The following is a 19,353-nucleotide window of genomic DNA, read 5'->3' on the forward strand; positions in this document are numbered from 1 at the left end:
CTCGTCTATTCACGGGGAGAGGAGGAGACTGCAAAACTTTGAAAAAGGTATCCAATGCAGTGTGATGAGTCAGGAAAGCTCACTTAGCTGTTGTTGTTGAAGATGGCGGGGCTTCCACCAGTCTGTGCCCGCTCCTTTGTATATTTAATGGGTTAATTCTAAGTTCAGTTTTTTGGAAAATGTAATAAATAATCATATTTATGAGTACGGTATTTTTCTTTTCTATTAAATAAACTCTAAAAATGACTGACTATACCTTTAAAGGGGTCCTGACATTAAACAACAGTCCTCGACTCTGAGAATTTTAGGATTGTGATGTCTCCTCTCAGTTTGTTTTCATCTTACGTGCACTCTTTAGCTGTGTCTTGTTCAAGGAGTTTGTTTTTTCTGCATTAAACACATGTGGTCTTACACAGACTAGCCTGGTCTCCCAGCATGTGGCAATGACTCATGAGCTCCACACACACCCACCTGGTTTTGGAGCGCCCCACACCACCCCAAAATTCTTTCCCCGGCCCTCCCTCCTTACTTGCCTTTAAGCTCACGTGCTCACACTCGCTCATAAACACATAAAGATTACAGAACAGTCACTTCTGTTGGCTGAGAGCCTGTGGTTATTATTTGGCGACACCTTGTAGGGGGAGGTTTTTTTTGTTTTGTTTTGTTTTTTTTAACAAAATGGCCCAAAGGGAAGTTTTTGACCCAGATATCTACCATCCAAACCAGTAACAGGCCTTACTCACACTTATATGTATTTTACAATTATAATAATCTGGTCTTTCATGTGTTTCTAATTCCACTCTTTGCTCCTTTCTTCTCCTCTCTATTTATTATTAACTCTCTTTACATTCAGATTCATGGACGGAAAAGCCGGCGTTTGGCACTGGTTTGGATGAACACCTGAAAAGGAGTGGGAGGGAGATCGCCCTGCCAATAGAGGCTTGTGTCATGATGCTTCTAGAGACGGGCATGAAGGAAGAGGTATGGAAGTTATAGATTGTGGCAGGGAGTGAAGACGAGATACTGATTGAAATTTAAGTGCTTTGGATCATCGAAGTAAGATATACGGTCACCAGATCCTTTCAGTTAAACCTTATTAGTAAGTGGTTGCTTTATGGCCGAGATTCAGTAAGGTGCTCGCAACCTTCCTCAAAGATTTTGGTTCATATTGACATGATAGCATCACATAGTTGCTGCAGATTTCTTGGCTGTGCATCCATGATATGAATCTCCCATTAAACAACATCCCAAACGTGCTCCATTAGATTGCGATCTGGTGACTGTGGGGGTTATTTGAGTACAGTGAAGTCATTGTCACGTTCAAGAAACCAGTTTGACATGATTTGAACTTTGTGGCGTGGAGCATTATCCTGCTGGAAGCAGCTAACAGAAAATGGGTACACCGTGTTCATAAAGGAAGGTCAGCAACAATACTCAAGCTGTGGCATTTAAACAATGTTCAGCTGTACTAAGTGGCCCAAAAATATCCCTCAAACATTACACCACCATCCTGAAACAATGTTTTTTACATCCGATTCACCATCCAAATGTTGCAATAGAAAACAAGACTCATTGGACCAGGCCATGTTTTTCTCTTATGAAATGTAGCCTCTGTGTCCTGTTCTTAGCTGACAGGGGTGGTGCCGAGTGTGGCTTTCTGCAGCTGTAGCTCATCGGGTTCAAGGTTCAGAGATGCTCTTCTGCATGGAGTGGTTGTAATGAGTGGTTATTTGAGTTACTGTTGCTTCTCTGTTAGCATGGTTGTGTCATTCGACTTGTGGCACTGTGGTGGAAAATGCCAGCAGATCAGCAGTTTGTGAAATACTCAGACCAGCCCATCTGCCACTTAAACTGCCTTGATGCTTCATTTGACCTTCAGCGGGTCATCTTAATCATGTCTATGCACATAAATTAATTCATTTGCTGACTTATGATTAGATATTTGCCTTAAGGGGCAGTTGAACAGTGTATAAGGGAGCAGCCCAAAGCAGCTTTAGAAGAATTTCCATTTTTGTCTTGTTGCTGTTTTGCTTGTTTAAAATGTGCTCGTCCGTTTGTTAATATCAGTTGGAAATAGTGCAATAAGGGAGTTGTCATCTAGCATGTAGCATGTATCAGCTGCATAACTACGGTGATTAGTGCTTTGCTGTCTCATAGGGTTGCCAAGTGGCAGCATGCATAATGAGAACAGTAACTGATCGAGACAACTGCCCGTGCAGAACCACAGGAAGTGTTACGACTGTTTGACAGCTGATCTCCAAAGGTGCTGATATGTGATCTAAACCACTCAAGAACGTTATTGGAAAAACGTAGACGCACTGCTCCAGAGAGTGAGCGAGGATTTTGGGATCGGTCTTGTCAACAGCTGCACTTAAGCCAAATAAATAAGAACAGCAATCTTATTAGCATCATACCGCAGTGAACACTTACTATGGTGAGGGCAGTTTCTGTGCTCTTTATCAGACTGGAACCTATCAGGGATGACATATCGCTTTAAGAAAGCACAGACTTCCATGTTGTTCTGCATTTACTCAGTGTGCTCCCGCCAAAGTTTGATTTCTATAAGAGGTTTTAGTACAGCCTCTTTTTAATGCTTTTGATAGGTTGTCGATGCTCGTTTTAGAAATCAATTCTTATCTAGTTTGATGAGCTTATTGGCTTTTACTTTATTACTCGTTTTAACCAGTGAACTAAAAGTAATGCTGGCATTTTAATTAGAAGTGGCATAAACGGCTCGACTGGTCATTGAGAAAATTGAATCTAAGCTTTTAATTGTTTGTTTACACGAACATCTAAGGAGATGGGCAAATTGCAAATGATTTTCCGTAACGCTGTTCCAGAGAAATGGTCGCCATGTTATGATGAACGCGAATAGACATGAAATGTTTACGTCTCTCCACCCTGATACAAATTTAGAATACAATGTGCTGGGACGTGGTCGTCTCCTGTCCATAAATCAGAAGGTTTTGTTTCCCCTGTGATTGTGTAAAAAGGGAGGGAGGAAAGAGGGCAAGTGTTAACTCCAAAGCACATTATTTGTTTCCTGATTCATTCCTCTGTGAGCCCAGTCTGTGTCATTATGGTGTGAAGACAGCCTTTGTTTATGTGTAAAGTAAATAGCTCGCTATGCTGTGACTGGTGGGTGTGTTTGTTTGCCTGCTTTAAGGTTTCATTGTGTGCAGCTGGCAGAGGGAGTATACGTAGTGGATACAGAGTCCGTCTGTAACTGTGTGTGTGTGTGTGTGTGTGTGTGTGTGTGTGTGTGTGTGTGTGTGTGTGTGTGTGTGTGTGTGTGTGTGTGTGTCAGGGTCTATTCAGAATTGCAGCAGGGGCATCCAAGTTAAAGAAGCTAAAGGCGGCGCTCGACTGTTCCACTTCACAGCTGGAGGAGTTCTACTCTGACCCCCACGCTGTCGCTGGTACGTTCCAAACCGGCACCGTTCTTCAGCTGTTGTATCTCTTAGTGTAAAATTTGGACCAAAATCTAAAAAGCAAGCAAATATTTCCTGTTTATTATAATTAATGTTTCTTTCAAACTTTGTCTTTTCTTCTTCATATTTCAGTGACAAACTCAGGGATAGCTCAATTTCACTCTTCACGATTCTAACTGATAAATGGCGTAGCGGCTCGATTTTATTTCATCTACATTTTTGCCTGTAATAGTGTTTTTAAATAAAACTATTGTGCACATGTGTGGTTACAGGAGCACTAAAGTCCTACCTGAGGGAACTCCCTGAACCTCTAATGACCTTCCAGCTTTATGATGAATGGATCCAGGCATCCAGGCAAGGCTCTAAATAGTCCTGCTCAATCTATCTTTGCACAGCACATGACAGATTCAAGTTTTACTTGCCATCTGGAGATTACACCAGCAATTATAAAGGACGGAAACTTCAAAAGTTGATAAATAAACATGTAATCAAAGGTTTTTAATATGCTTCTTTAAGTTTCCTGTATAATGTGAGAAGTGAGAATGATGACAAAAACTCTCAAATGAATTTGATTAAAATAAAAGCAGGGTAGTTTATATAAACAATTTTAAATTTGCCATGTGAAACCTATAAATAATTAAATTTTAATGCTTTATTTTGGTGGATTTGAAAAACATATTTTTATGTATATTTTTGGCTTCTTATGTCTTCCATAAATAATGAGCTGTGCTGTTATTTATCTACTTTCTTCTATCATTCTAGTGTGTCAGACCCAGACAAACGGCTCCAGGCGCTCTGGGTTGTATGTGATAAACTACCAAAGAACAACAAAAACAACCTGAGGTCAGTCGCTGAAACCTACATAGGGACTGATTTTGCTTTTGTCTGTCACGCAAGACTATTCTCAGCTCTCTGCCCTCCGTGTTTTCTTTTAGGTATCTGGTGAAGTTTTTAGCCAAACTGGCTCAGGAGAGCGAGCAGAACAAAATGACCCCTAGCAACATTTCCATTGTCCTGGGACCCAATTTGCTCTGGGCCAAGACTGAAGGGTGAGCGGGCAAGACAGAATAATCTGTTGCAGCTTACTTGTCAGTCATGTTTAAAACAAGGGAGATGTAACAGTGTCTGGGAGGTCAGAGCCTAGTCTAGGGTGGTGAAGAAAACGTAGAAACGATAGTCTGTTATTTAAGCTTATTTCAGTTCATCCCTCATTATGTCAGAAAGCATCTAATTTTTGCACATCTATGTATGCACACCCAGGAGTCTGGCTGAGATGGCTGCAGCTACCTCTGTGCACGTGGTGGCCATTGTTGAGCCCATTATCCAACATGCTGACTGGTTCTTTCCTGAGGGTAGGTCTTGGGTTTCCTCTATAGCTGCTTATTTTCAGTCTGACCTTATTTACCTTCTTTGAAGCCATTAGTCCTATCAGTATATACGGCAGTCATGGGGAAGGCAGCTGATATTGATTGCCTTGCAAGGCCGATAATCAGGAGTGAAAGGGGACTGAGATAAGATGACCAAGGTCAAACAGTTTTCGTACTTTAGAGGCTGGCTGGAAGATGTCTTATACATACAAGTTGCTTTAAACACTCACCAAATCCAGTGAACTGAAGAACTAAATGAAAGTAAAACTCCCTCTTACTGTTAATATGTAACAGAGTCAGTAGTTTACATGCTGGGTTAAATAAACACACACGCCCCCACTAATATCTTAGAGAGTCACACCTCGACCAGGTGCTTTTGGTGGATTCCAGAAAATCCCAAAGACTTGTTCATCCAATTCTTGTTTTTTAAAGTCATTAAGGATGGATGGTGTGCATTCATTGCATCCTGGAAAAAAACTGTTTAACAAAATCATGAAAAGCCAGAAATACCATGACATCCATACTGATGTTGGATGTATGTAAAGTTCTGAGGCAGCTGCATATTTGTCTGGGTTGCACAGGCAGGTTAGTTAAAGCCTCTCTTATAGTCTCTGTTGAGGGCCTGTATCTTAGGCAGAGATGATATATTACTAGTGTTGCCATAATTGAGCATCTCTGGTGCACATACAGAGAGGGATGATGAGACAGTGGGAGCTATCACCTCACAATAATAAGGACTTTGGTAAATTGCTGACTCTGTTTGTGGAAACTCCTTTCACAGTCTGTAGACAAACACTTTCAGGCAAATCTTTGATTCTTAATTTCGTTCAGTTAAATTTGAATTGTCTTTTTGAGCAGCTTATGAGAGGTTTTTGGAGCATTCCAGCCTAATGTAAACTGAATAATAGGCTAATGTTTGTGTCAGAATAAACAAAGTAAACATCTGTCATCTGGCAACATCTGCTTCTTCTTACACATAAAAATGAGTGTTTTCTGTGTTTCAGTCTAACAAGCTTGGATAACGACCCGAGACCTCCATGGTCTTGTTCAGTTAGGTTCTCCCTCTATCACAGGTCACAAGCTAGCGTAAAGTAAAGAATGCAAACATGGATTGATTGAACATTCTGTGCATTACAGTGAATAACGTTAAATTTACGTTAAATTGTTCGTTTGCTGTTTTTTTTTTTTTAACCAAAAGAGGGCGCTATAACACCCACCTGCACTCTTTCTTTATACAGTTTAACCTGTTTTTCTTAACTGTGTTTTTATAGACGTGGAGTTCAATGTTTCTGGCATGTTTGTGATGCCCACGCCTGCATCCAACCACAACAATCACTTAGATTATGACTCCGGCACCATTGAAAGGAAGAGACCTGGCAGCATGGTGGGACCAGAGAACGACACAGGACGCAAAGACAAGTAATCCTCCAGAAGTTGCTCGCTGATCACTCTGATTCATTTGTGCCTTTTAATCCAGCTGCTTTCTTATGCTTCTAGATAATGTTGGTGTAAATAATCCGGTCACTTTTCTCGTTATGCTGTGGTGATTCTGCCCTAATCATGAATCTCTTTTGGTGGTTTTTGTTTCTCTCCTTCACCGTCTCCCTGCTATCCCTGTGTAGTACCACTAACAAGCACTCGGACCACACCCTTCGTAGAGGCAGTAACACTTTAGGTAGAAAGCAGCACACTTCACCTGCTTTCCAGCCTCCTTTACCCCCCGTGGAGGCTCAGGGACAGGGACACGGGGCTGGGCAGGTTCCCCAGGCCTCGGCTGAGCCCCAGTCACAAGCTTCACCTGGGGGTTCAGGGTCTGATCCTTTCCAGCAAAGTTTGGCACAGGGTCTTGCTGCTCTTGCAGCTGCTCAGCAGCTTCTAGCCCAGCACACAGAGGAGCTCAGGTAAGAGGTGTTTCCCTGCATCTCTGCTGCTGGTGGCAAAAACGTAGCATGCCTTACAAGCACACATGCATGCTTTTATGTTTTCAGGGTTCGAACTGCAGGAAGACATTAGTGAATTGTCGGTAAACGCACAACGTCAATCTGATTAGTTGCATAAAGTGGAGAGGTTTATTAATGCATGGCTCACTGGCACCTCATAGACATCAGCTCTTCTCTTGGTCACCTTAGTTCAGCTGGTGGTTTCTCTAACAAAACCACAAGTTTTCTTACGCCACCACCAGTTGCAGCTATGCAGACGACTCTAAAATCAGCCCACTGAAATGGCACAACAATGGCCTCTGTCATTCCACTAACAGTCGCTCTCAGGGCCTCTTGACTTCCCATCCCTCTGCTTTCCTCCCCAAATCACTAGAATCAGCAGGAAACTCACACTAACTGGCTCAAACTGCTTTGAAAAGCCTGGACATTGGCGCCTGTTATGCAAAGACTGAACGAGTGTCTTTGATTTAGTTGCTGAAAAGACAACATTCATTTTCAGACAGATGACACTATTCAGCTCAGCTTTTTTGGCTCTACAGACTCCACTGAGAAAGCAAATTTAGATGAGCCTCCCAGATTATATTTGTGGCACATACTATGCAGCACATGAGAGGGGTTTGCTACTACTAAAATAAATCTGATTCTACTTTAATAGCTCTTAAAAACATTCAAGGCTGGATGCTGTTGCATATGTGCTACTCAGTTTCGGCCAACTTGAAGGTTTAAAGCTTCTTCTTTTTTTTCTTTTTTTTTTGGTGTGTGTGTGTTCTTTCTCTTAAGCAGCCCAAAGCTACGTGACTCTACATCCACCCCAACCCCTGCGCTCCAGAGGAATGGCTCTGGAGGAGGCAGCCAGGCTGCTGGCCAGCTGGGCACTGGAACCCCTGCGGCTGGATCCATGGGGCCCAGTCCACATATGATGCGCAGAGGTAAGAATCTACACCCTAAAGTGGTGCAATAAGTCAGTCATTCATTGCTTAGAAATACTAATTAAATAAAGATCTAAATATGTTTAGGACATCAGTACAGCTTCTGCATGGGTTGAATTCCCATAATTCCTCCCTCTGAATAGCCAGACCCATGCAAACAGACTTTAGGGTGGGACCATCACTGTTTGCATGGCTCTTGGAGATGGTATGAGATTGATGGCTAGTGAAAAATTAAGCCAGTACCCAAGTCCCAAAAAAATACAGTTCCTCTAATGGTCACTTCAGGTTCCAGCAGCTACTCACAATTGATCAGGGAATGCACGTCTTTCCCTCGTGACCTGTGGTTGGCAGAAGGTGCCTAGGCCTGTGGGACTGGGGCCTAGATTTTCTTATACAGATGGATATCGTATGTATACTTTTGGACTTTTATTTATGTTTCCCACCAATAATGGCAGTTTACCTTTTGCTTCCAGGTACCAAGAAGCAGGCTCCTGCTCCTCCCAAACCCACAAACCCTCCACCCAGTCAGCCCTGTAATTCTGTAAACCACTCCTCATCCTCTGTCTCCTCCCAGACTTTCAGTTCCACCCCCAGACCCCTGTCTAGCCACTCGTCCACCTCTGTAACCTCCCCCACCTCACATCCAAGTGCCACACATCGGCGCCATTCGAGTAACCAGCCCCCGATCCAGGCGCCGAGCCATCCACCCCCAGAACCTCCGACGCAGGCCAATCCCTCTGTGCAGCCCACATCCCTCGGCCAGCCCAGCGGAGACCAGCACAGCGCCGACCCCTCACCCCCGGGAACCCCAACCCCTCCAGACACCCCTCCACCCTGCACTAACAGCCAGGATGCAGTTACCCCTCCATCCCCATCTCCATCTCCCTACCAGTCGGGCTCGCTTCCCCGGCCGCGGCCTGTCCCCAAACCACGGAACAGACCCAACATCCCCCCGCCGCCCCAACCCACCACAGTGACCAATGAGACCAACGGGATCTGCACCAAGATGATGGGTGGGTACCGTTTCTTATGTGAAGTGTGTAACAGTGTCATTACTAACCTAATACTAATGTACTGTAATTCTAACACTCTTCACTGTAATACCTCTGCAGGTTAAAGACACACTTGTGAGGTTTGTTGATAATTGACACTTGCAGTAGCACTTTTTTTTTTCCTTTTAAATACATATCATCATCACAGCCTGCCGGCTCTTTCACATCCTTTTTTTTTTTTTTTTTAAACTTTGATGCACGACTGTCCCATGATGTGTGATGGATTTTAGTGAGAAACCCACTTCTGATGTGAAAAGCAGATATTTGATACGGTTGCACTTGCTGCTTCCAGTCGAATGATGAGGAAGAAATCTGCAGATAATATTTGTTCCTCTTGAGATCTTTAAAAAAAGAAAAGAAGAAAATGTTGTGTTTTTAAACACTCAAACTTCAATTCATCAGTTGAGTTGCAAAGTATAGAGGGAATATAGCCTCACTGATCTTTACCCACTTATAGTGGGCCATTCATTCGAGTCATTGAGACACATTTCACCCCATGTTTTCTAAGCACCTCCCACAGGTTGGATTGGATTAATGTCCTCTTCTTCTGTACCATACAGACTTTGCTAGCTACTCCATTATATAAAGAAATACCTGAAGGTGAAACACGAATCATTAAAATCTTTCCACCGAATTTTTTGGCTTATGTTTGTTCACTAACTTTAAAAATGTTGTGTTTTTTCCATTAACACGGAAAGACACCTGAGAGCTTCACACTGATGGACTCGATTAAACTGTTCACTTTATCTTCCACTGCTTCTCAAAAACATGTTTCTAGAAGTGAATGTCTCACTACAGGTAATACGGCAGTCTGGCATCAGAGCTGTCATTGCTCACGAGTCATTTTCATCGGCTGTCACTGTGTAATCACAAACAAAGGGGTTTGAAACTCTGATCAGCTCTTAGCGAGGCTTTCAAACCCTTCACTGTCCGGGAAACTCCGTTCAGATTTTCAGAAATATGAAGTGATCCGTGTTGTGGAGTTTTTAAGCTTTTGTATTTTTTTAACTCATGTGCACCTCTAACATGCATGTTTGTGTTTCCAGTATTCAGAATCATGTCCACCCCTCCACCCACCCCCAAAACAGTGTAATGCCCTAGTTTTAATAATTGCATTCAAATGCAAATGAGTTTTCCAGCTAAAATTAAACAGAAACATCTTTCCGGACTTTACATTTTCTCTCTGCTTTCACTGGTTTGTTGCACTGCTGCTTGTCAGTCTCTGTTGCACAGCGCCACCTGCTGGCTGGAGAACTCCTCACTTGCCAAACCTCTGCTCCAGTTTAGTTTTAATCTGCGGAAAATGTGACACAGTTTGACTGCTCTGCAGCAGCTTTAAGTGTTTTCATACGTCGGGCACGTGTTTGCCATTATGGCTGCTGTTTGTCATGTGGGCATTTATCTTTTTGGGATGTTTATGTAGCGTTTTATATGAATTCCTACATGCATGGGAAACCCATTTGCAGTCCCTTGCTAACATAAACAGTAAGTGGAATTATCTGCTTCAGCTGTTACCACACACATCTCCTTTTATCTAAAGATTATTTGCTATTGTGACTAAGCTTACGTGTTTCCTCACCGCAACTAATCTGTCTTCCATGATGTGTCCCGCTTTGTAGATCCGGTGATTCCTTTCAAAGGTTTGAGTCGAGCTTTGGTCCCTGACCTCACGGCAGTAGACCAGCAGCTGCCGACTGCCACCGCCTTCTCCTCCTCCTCCTCCTCGCCGCCTCTTCCTAAAGACTGTGACCTGGAGAGCGAGAGCACTGTCCTATAAGAAGGCGCCTGCCCATATCTGCAGCCCTCGTATAAAAGATGAACCTCTCCAACTGTGCCTGGTCATGAAGGACAACAAACTAATGGTGGCCATCATGGAGGTCAAACAGCTTCCTGTCAGCAAAATACATAAAACATTTCTCCAGTCACATGATTAATCTTTGACATGCTAGTTTATTATATGCGAGCTCTATTAGTATTTTTACCCACTACTACACACACATTTTAACATCACATTATTATAGGGGGTAAGCTAGATGAGTGGCAGTGTGTCTTAGAGCGTTACTACTGGTTGTCTTCACTTTTATAAATGCCATAAGTACAGCTTACAGTCAGTATAGTTATTGATTATATAACACATCTTTAAGCTAAAAGGGGTAAAACATCACTATAAATTAACAGAACTGAGCTGATCCCAGCTCACATCAGCTAAAGGATCTCACACGCAAGCCGCTTTGCAACCCCCAGCTCCTTCGCTTCATTCTGTTTTTAATTTAATTCATACGTGTGAAACAGTGTACTAGGAAATCTAGGAGTGATAGTCATGTAAATGCCAAATTTTTGGTTTATAGTCCACATGCAATTGGTGTTTTCCACTGTTTCTACTGTTGTTTAGTGCAGTTCGTGTGTCTCAGCTGTCATCGGCACTCGCTTCCCGACAGTCTTTTCGACCTCCATGATGTTGCCAGATGTGATTTTTGCAGGGAGACTCGTGATACAAAGCCTTCACCCTGCGACATGTACCGGCCCCTCTGTCTTTACACCGCACTCCCTGCAGATCAAGCTCCAGACAATCGTCAAAGAAGAGCGTAGCAGAAACGAAGGGCAGATGTTGGATCAGCACTGCTGTTAGAGACGGTGTTACGGCAATATAAAAGAACACGGTGGGGTAATGTGGGGCAGCTGCCAAACTACGGACTGATAGGACTCAGTTGTATTTGGTGTGAGGTGGGGGTTTTCTGTGTGTGAGTATTTTTCAGTGTTGAACATGGCCTTAGATCAAGAAATAAATAAGTTGTATTTTTAAAAGGTGGATGGAATAGAAACCAAAACAGTTGAAGTGTAGCTGTGACTGCAGGTTTCCAGTCGTCTCAAACACTTAACTTTCCCTTTTCTCCCCCTTTATACTTTTATTTCTTTTTCCTCCTGCCTGTATTTATTTACCAATTTAAAACAAAAATACATTCCCTAGTGGCTTGACATCTTTAATGCAGTCTTTAAATATGCACCATGCCTTATTGGTTCCTCCCAGAACTATGAAATACGCATTTACTGTATGGAGGGGGGGGTATTCCCTTCTAGTACCACAGTATTTCTAAGAAGCTGTGTCGGTAGCGGGTATATTTCAGGCCGTGTCCGATAAGAAACTGTGCGCGTCTGCATTGTTCTGCAGAAGTTGTGTATTTAAATATATTTTGGGTTTTCTAAGCAGACGTAGCAGGGGTCGACCTGACCCTCCCAGCCTGAATGCAGTCAGTATTTTTTGCCTTTCTGTTTCTCCAGTCTATCTTAGTGTGCTCTCCGGCGTTCGCCAGGGCATTACACACAGCGGGGCTGAGCGTGAGCGAATGTAGTGAAACATCACCCTGAGCAGAAAGATGCATAAAGAGCTGATTTTGCACTTGAGCGCAGGCCAGACTCATTGAGTGGTTTTCTAGTGAACTCTGTTATAGAGGGCTTGGGTTTTTTCCCCTCTCTCTCTGTCTTTCCCACTGAGCTGAGTGAACACGGTGCTGTGATATCTCAGTAGTGATGTGGTGTTAGATTTTTGCCCGGTCTGTTGTTTTTGGATTTTTTTATTTTATTTTAAATGGCTTTGTTGTATTTTCTGTGTAAACTTTGCTTTATTGTTATTATTATTTTTTTGGCCTCTGATAAATGCAGATTTTGGTTCTTAGAGAGCTGACCCAACATGGTACCAGGTGAGAAGGTCTTGGATGCTGGAGTTGCCCTGAAAAGAAGTTGAGTTGTGTTTTTCAGAGACAATCAAAGCATTATGATCCCCTCCTTTCTCTCTCTGTGCACTCTTGTACCTTGCTGCCTTATCCTTGTGCGTTGAGAGAACAAACAAATGCCATTAAACTAGAAATGATGATAATGATGCTGCATTTTTAAGTTCCATAGTTTTATATGTATGCTGTCTGGTGAGCTTAAATATGGGGGGAAAAAACATGTAATATGAATGCTTTCCTTTCCAAAGAAAATAAAGTATATGAAGAAACTATTTAAATCTGTTCCAGGTTGATTGTCCTGTAACAGCCTTAAAGAATGAGGGTTAAAATATTCCTGTAATATGATTTTAAAAAGGGTGACAAATTGCTAATGTCACTGATTAAAAAGCTTTTTTTTTTTTTTTGAAATTGCATTAACAAAATGTTACCTATAAACATTTGTTCCTGTTGCCACTGAAGGGCTATATGCAATTATGCTAAAACAATCAGGTTAAACTGAAATAAGATTATTTGGGTCATTAAAATATTTCAGTTGACTGTAGACTGAGCTGTTCACATGACGACCATCCACGCTTTCCACGAGGAGGGTAAGCCACAGAAGCCTGGCCCTTCAGAGTGCTGCCACAGAGGATATTAATGGAAAGATGACTGGAAGGGGAAAGGGTGCACAAGCAACAGGGATGACTGCAGCCCTGAGAGGATTGTTGGAAAAAGTCGATTCAAGAACTTGGGAGACCTTCACGAGGAGTGGATTAGAGCTGGTGTAAGTGCACCAAGAGCCTCCGTCACGCTGCTGTCACGTCCCTAATCTCAAGCCACCAAAGACCAAAGTGTTTTACGTGGGCTAACAAAACCAAACTGTCGCTAAGTTGTTCCCTTTTCAGATGAAAGTACATTTTAAATTGACTAAAGTCTGGAGTAAGAGTGGAGAGGGTACTGTTTCCAGTCACGTCAGGTTCTGCTGCTGGTGGCGCGCTGTGTTTTATCACGTCCAGAGTAACAGCTGTATATCAGCAGGTCGATTTATGATACTTGATATGCTTTCTTCCTTTTACTGCAGATTAGAATTCAGCAGAGATTTGCACATGGACTGATTCATGTTGATACTTATATATCTGCTACCAGCTGATAATAATGGGCGTTCAACACGTGGGTCACTCTAAACCTATCACCTGAAAGCACAGATAAATCAAACGGCGTTACTTTCAGGCATTTGTTTTTATTTAAAACATTTTAAACATATCCTCCATCTGAAAGCAAACAGAAAGGTAAAATGATCACAAAACATTAGCAACTTTTCATGAAAACATATAAAACAGTTATAAAAGAGAACCAATAAGTTAACCTAGCTAGACTAACAGAAGTGTATTTAAACCTAAATATCCAGGGAGGGTAAATGCTACCAGCTGCACAGCTTTTATACATTAACTGCACCGACATGCAAATGACGGGGACGAGAAACACCGTTACTAGACCTGTAGCAGCTAGGAGTGTATTTTTTATTTGTTTATTTTTACAAGGTCACAGTCACCTCGTGAGCCTGACTAAAGCTATGCATTAAGAATAAATAAAACGGTAATTTCCTGGTGACACACTTGGATAAGAAAGTGAACTGGGACTTGGAGGACAGGGGAATACAATTTAAAAAAAAGAAAAAAAGAAAGAAATGAGCAGTGCATAGCAAAAAACAATGAATTTACAATTTCAATAGTTCATAAACAGAAATACAACACAGCTACAGGTACACTGTACTGTAGAGGAGTCATGACATCACCATGACAACCAGAAATGCAGGAAATGTCCATTTACAGTGTGTTTTTCCTCCCCGCACCCCCTGTTGACGCGCATTCATCCAGAGGCCGCCCACTTGTTGGAGCAGAGATGCATTCAGAACACTAGAAAGACTCGACAAAGTGCACAACCATTAGCCGTTTGCCAGAAGCAAACAGCTCACGCTTCACAACGAAGCTGGCTTTCACCTTTGAGTACAGCCAACAACAAAAAAGGACACTAATCACCCACATGCTCTGAAACTACAGAATTTGACGATGTGCCGATGGCGGGCCGTAAAAGGTGCAGCATTGTTTGCAAAACGTCACTCAGAACCCTCAAAACAAATGTGCAAATGAATGTGGATTTCACCGAGTCCTCACAGGGAGAACAGCAGTGATGCTGGATGAATACGAGCGGACGTTCACAGGCTTTAGTTCGGGTGCAAATGGGCTGCATTTACTCAGTTGGTCAATGCGCATGTTGCAATGGATTGTAAGTTGCAGTGACCAGCTGCTGAGGAGTCACAAGGAGACTGCAATTGTTTGGAGACCGGTTGCCTGGTGGGAGGCAACATGTCTCCAAACAATTGCAGTCTGCATCTAATTTATAAACGCAGACAGATTGCATGTTACACTGACTCTGAGTCAGTCTACGCCAGTGTGCGCAACTCATCTGTGTGGTTTCTCTTTGCAGTAGGGAATTCAACTCAACAGTTTGCCAATTGGTTGTATTCTGTTTATCTTCCTGTAAGGTTGCCTAGCACCTATTTGATTTGCAGTTAAATCGCCAACCTGCAGCAACTACGTCAATAGTGGTGGAGGAATTTATGGGCTTCTGGCTGGACTGGGAATACAAGTGGTTAATTTTTGTTTTATGTGAATTTTGACATCAACAGATTTCATGCGATTGCCGGCTTGACCCCCTTCAATCGCAAACTGATAGCAGTCAGACTCCATCTTATTGCCGTTTTATTTCCATCCGAGTCTTCAACGCAACAATTCAAAGGCAAAAAATTGATTGCGAGCTGTCATGGTAGAGTGTTTACACTTGACTGACATAACAATGTAACCTTAAAGGATGCAGGCCAAAGAATCCTCTTCAGATCTGTTTGTTTGTTCAAATGACAAATTTGATTTTATCACTGCAAGATGAGTTTTGACATTTTGAGTTATTTTAACACATTTTATAATAATAATAATAATAACAAGAAGAAGAAAAATTAAAATATTAATAAAACTTAAATTTGTAAATTTCTACAATCTTTACGGCCTTGCTTTGCTTCCATAGACATCAGATCCTCAACACTTTAGGACCAGAGCTGGGTGTGTGTGACGTTAACTCGCCTCTATCAGAAGAGAAAAGAAAAAGGATTTTCATCATAGATGTCACAGTAAAGGAAATAAATATGACTACAAGTCATACAATTCATGTTCTAGATTCACAATTTGGACATAAATTGTTTAAAAACTCCTACCGTCTACTATTTCTGAATGTTTAAAATATATCCTGCAGTATGGGAGGCAGTGAGCGCACCATCAAACACTAACACTGAACTACACCTGTCAGTCATCTTGAGTCCAGATAACTGTCATCAGCCTACATTTATGCTTCGTCTTTACAATTTTCAAATATGATCTGATAGAAAATATAAACTTTATATAGTCGTATAATAAACATGTAAATAGTCATACCAGTTGTTGTCGTTGCTTAAACCTCACTTTAATGCAGCATCACAATCAACGGCCTTGAAAGGCTTCCTTCTAACAATCTTTACAAATTTACCAATTAATGCGCATTAAAAAGAGATGTAAATAACGTTGATAAGTGGCGGGAGTATTGCATGTGTGCTGTGGAGTTCCTATTGATCTGTGGACACCTGAATAGTCCTGCTCTACCAGCACCTGAAGTAATAGCACTGCTGCACACGGGGCACTCGTTAACTTGTGGTTTATCTACATACAGATACAGCGCATTTCCATTGTGTTTGCTATAGATGACGTGGTCTCTGTTCCCGTTGGTTTGAGTGTCTGTGTGTGATCTTGGCACTTTGGTTATGGAGAGCAGAGTGAAAACTGAGCCAGCCGGCCTTTTCGGTTTGGCCCGACATCTGCCCGCATTTCTTGCTTCTACCAGGCCAAAGGGGAAGACAGTCTGGGGCTTCTGGGGTTTTCCGGAGTCTGGATCTCACTGAGAGCTCTCTGCAAAAGAAAAACCATAATCTCCTCTTATTTATACTCATTTTACCCCATTATTTTCAGATTTAGAGCACATTCATTTATTCCATAGACAGGGCCGCTTTGCAGCCTAATCAGTTTATAGCTGCAGGCAGCCGGTCTGTGTGAGAGCACTGTTTGAATGCCTCATTGTTTAGTAGGTTTGAGTCTGTCACACGCCTGCTGAATATATCCAAAATATGACTGTCACCTTCTGGAACAAGTCAAATTTAGCCTTGCTCATCTATCAACACCTTGACAGAGAACAGTGGAGTAATAGCTCACCTCAAACTTGGATACGAACTCTGAAAAAATGCCAAAGAAGGTCTCTGTGCTGGAGGACTTGCTGTCCTCTCCAAAGTAGGAGGCCACCTTGGAGAACTCCTCCATGGCTCTGGTCTGCAAAGATTCAAGAGACTGGATCGCAGGGTGGCTGTTCTCCAGGAAAGTCTGTGGGCACAAACAATACAAATATACAGGGGCTCTTAATGAATGGTGCAACTGGGTGAAGATTTAGAAAACAATTAGTTATGCTGCCATGATGCCCTGATTTCTCTTGTCTCTATATTTACACTCCTCCATGATAATGGATGGGTGCTACAAAATTGTTTGAGGCAAAGCAAGGTGCCACCACCTGTACACTAACAACTCTTTTACTGAAGTAGTCCTGGTTTGGAAATGTTATTGATATCTATTGAGAGTCCATACAAATATGTCTGGACTTTCCTCTTATACTCCTGGTTACTGACACCTAATAACACGAGCACAGGGAATGTATCGTATTGTTTCTTTGTTGTTTTTCTCCAAATACCCTGCTTTCCTCCCACAGACCGAGGAGCTTGCTTGTTAAATTCGGATTAAATGATGAACTAACCATAGCTGTAGATGTCAGACAGATACAGTGCACAAATAAATGTTTGAATGAGTAGCTTTGTGGTCAATTAGACTGTTGAAGTGCAACATTATCATATTATTTGTGTTTGTGTTACTATCCTAAACAACCAGGAAACGGTTAGCTTAGCAGTGCGAAACGGGCAAGTCATTATGTCGCTTGTTTCAACAATATGGAACCCAGACAACAAAACCAGCTGATTTTGTCAAGTTTTTCCTGAGCTTTTATAATATTTTTTACACTTATATTATAACCTGTATGGTAGTAAACATCAGAGTGCTTGTATTCGATAAGAACTGGACAGGGCCAGCCAAGTGATTCCTTTGCTAAGCTGAAACTGCAAAGACACAAGAGTGTCTCTTTAACTCTTAACCGTTGATAAACATCATTCATTTATTTACAGATTTTACTGTAGGGGTGCATGGTGGAACAGCGGTTAACACTGTCACCTCTCAGTATAAGGGTTCAAACCCTGCTGCCCACCTGGGCCTTTGTGTGCATGTTCTCCCTATGACATTAATCTGAGTGTCGTTCCTACTGTTTCAGCTTTGTGATAACATGCAAACTACCCATTGTACACCCTGCGTGTGCTGGAATAGGCTCCAGCCTTGAAAATGGATGGGTTTTATCGTACACTCATGACTGAAGTGAAGTGATCGTCAGGGGTAGACTGGATCTTCTGACAGGCCGCCCTGATGTCCTGCACGGTGGAGTGAAGGTCACTCAGCTCTGTTGTAATGGCCCTCTGGTTCACTGTCACAGGAAAATATTGGAGATGAGGTAACAAACCCATTGAAACTCAAAGGAAATATGCAAATCAAACTGTAACAACAGCATAAAATATGCAAAAGAAGCACACCTGATTCTACTGTATATTAACTATTAACTAAGAGCATTGTACCTTTAGCTGCCAGAGGCACTGTTGTGAGGTCTCTGGGAAAGCTGAGCAGCTCTGGGAAGTGTTGGCACAAAGACTTGGCCAAAATGTGGAGAAAGGTGGATTTCCCGTCGACTGTTTTGGTTGTGCTTAGCTAAGAGACAGAAGGAGAAGCGCATGAGCGACTAAACACTGAACTCGAGCTTACCGTGTTGAAGGCACAGACATCCGTGCTGTACCTCAGTTAGGAAGTTGATCTTAAAACTGGTCGTCCTGTTGCTCTTCGGCTGCCCGTTGTTCAGGTAATTTCCCATTGCAAGAACAAACTGTTGGTAAAGTAAAGCCGTAAGTATTCACTGCTAACACAGATATTCACAGATTTATTTTCATTTCGACTGCTCATTTCATACCTCCAGGATCTTGGCTAATTTCTTGCTGCTCCTGAGCTCCACTGAAGCCTTGTAGATGTAATCGTACGCGATCTTCATCTCCTCCGTCCTCTCCTGTAGGGTCGTTTTAAAGTAGAGGCTCCGCAGGCGAGTCTTATAATCAGGCACCATTAGCATCTGAAACACAGACAATGTTAAATCATTTAGTTTTACTCTTTAAAACATGTCTGATCATCTCTGACATTTTTCCCTCACAGTCACCTGGAAAATGAACTGGTCCGGCTCGCTCAGCTTGCCCGGGTCCTGATCAAACTGTTCGTACTGTTTCACCTCTTCTTCGTCTGGGGCATACAGCAGCAGCTGCTTGATGTGGGCCGGCTCCAGCCTGTCGGTGGTCATGTTCATCAACACCTGACGCAGCTCTTCGGGGGAGATTTTCAGATGGGCGATGAGGATGGCTGCAGGGAGGAGGAGGAGGGTGAGTAGGCGGGGGAAAATGTGGAGAATTTATGTACCAAAGAGGATCACTGTGTTCCCGCTCTGCTGACAAACCCTTCATCTGCGTGTCTTTCACTCACATTTATTACCATGTGTCTGTAACATGTAGCTCTGAAACCCAGAGTCACATCATAAACCCGCTAATTAACAGTGAATTAGCAGTGCCGTGACAGAAGACAGAAGTTGCTGTGCCAAAGAGTCCAATCTGGATAACTGCAGAGAAGCAAGGCATCATTTTTAGACTTTTCATTGTCTTGCTATATT

General features: G+C 42.5%; 2 protein-coding genes across 6 annotated transcripts in view; one reads left to right on the forward strand and one right to left on the reverse strand.

The window, feature by feature from the left end:
- arhgap17a (Rho GTPase activating protein 17a) overlaps nucleotides 1-11,749 on the forward strand; it is a 33,860-nt gene extending 22,111 nt beyond the window's left edge. For 2 of the 5 annotated variants that reach the window (XM_085415910.1, XM_085415908.1), the window contains 11 exons: nucleotides 854-981; nucleotides 3,308-3,419; nucleotides 3,704-3,785; nucleotides 4,194-4,274; nucleotides 4,367-4,480; nucleotides 4,692-4,783; nucleotides 6,070-6,217; nucleotides 6,421-6,699; nucleotides 7,519-7,667; nucleotides 8,141-8,680; nucleotides 10,339-11,749. In XM_085415910.1, coding sequence (XP_085272036.1) covers nucleotides 854-981; nucleotides 3,308-3,419; nucleotides 3,704-3,785; nucleotides 4,194-4,274; nucleotides 4,367-4,480; nucleotides 4,692-4,783; nucleotides 6,070-6,217; nucleotides 6,421-6,699; nucleotides 7,519-7,667; nucleotides 8,141-8,680; nucleotides 10,339-10,496 — 1,883 coding nt within the window. In that variant the 3' untranslated portion in view covers nucleotides 10,497-11,749. The remainder of the gene's footprint in view (nucleotides 1-853; nucleotides 982-3,307; nucleotides 3,420-3,703; nucleotides 3,786-4,193; nucleotides 4,275-4,366; nucleotides 4,481-4,691; nucleotides 4,784-6,069; nucleotides 6,218-6,420; nucleotides 6,700-7,518; nucleotides 7,668-8,140; nucleotides 8,681-10,338) is intronic. The other 3 variants (XM_085415909.1, XM_085415911.1, XM_085415912.1) reach the window with 3 other exon arrangements.
- A 3,051-nt stretch (nucleotides 11,750-14,800) lies between these two features.
- Nucleotides 14,801-19,353, reverse strand: part of grid2ipb (glutamate receptor, ionotropic, delta 2 (Grid2) interacting protein, b) — a 36,509-nt gene continuing 31,956 nt past the window's right edge. Inside the window, exons 19-25 of the mRNA XM_085415913.1 lie at nucleotides 18,853-19,049; nucleotides 18,613-18,768; nucleotides 18,442-18,528; nucleotides 18,227-18,356; nucleotides 17,960-18,078; nucleotides 16,719-16,883; nucleotides 14,801-16,418 (exon numbers count right to left, since the gene is read on the reverse strand). Coding sequence (XP_085272039.1) covers nucleotides 16,347-16,418; nucleotides 16,719-16,883; nucleotides 17,960-18,078; nucleotides 18,227-18,356; nucleotides 18,442-18,528; nucleotides 18,613-18,768; nucleotides 18,853-19,049 — 926 coding nt within the window. The 3' untranslated portion in view covers nucleotides 14,801-16,346. The remainder of the gene's footprint in view (nucleotides 16,419-16,718; nucleotides 16,884-17,959; nucleotides 18,079-18,226; nucleotides 18,357-18,441; nucleotides 18,529-18,612; nucleotides 18,769-18,852; nucleotides 19,050-19,353) is intronic.

Source organism: Rhamphochromis longiceps, linkage group LG8 (genome assembly GCF_057381845.1).
Source record: "Rhamphochromis longiceps isolate RC_006_pf linkage group LG8, R_longiceps_female_GT1.1, whole genome shotgun sequence".
Lineage (NCBI taxonomy): Eukaryota > Metazoa > Chordata > Actinopteri > Cichliformes > Cichlidae > Rhamphochromis > Rhamphochromis longiceps.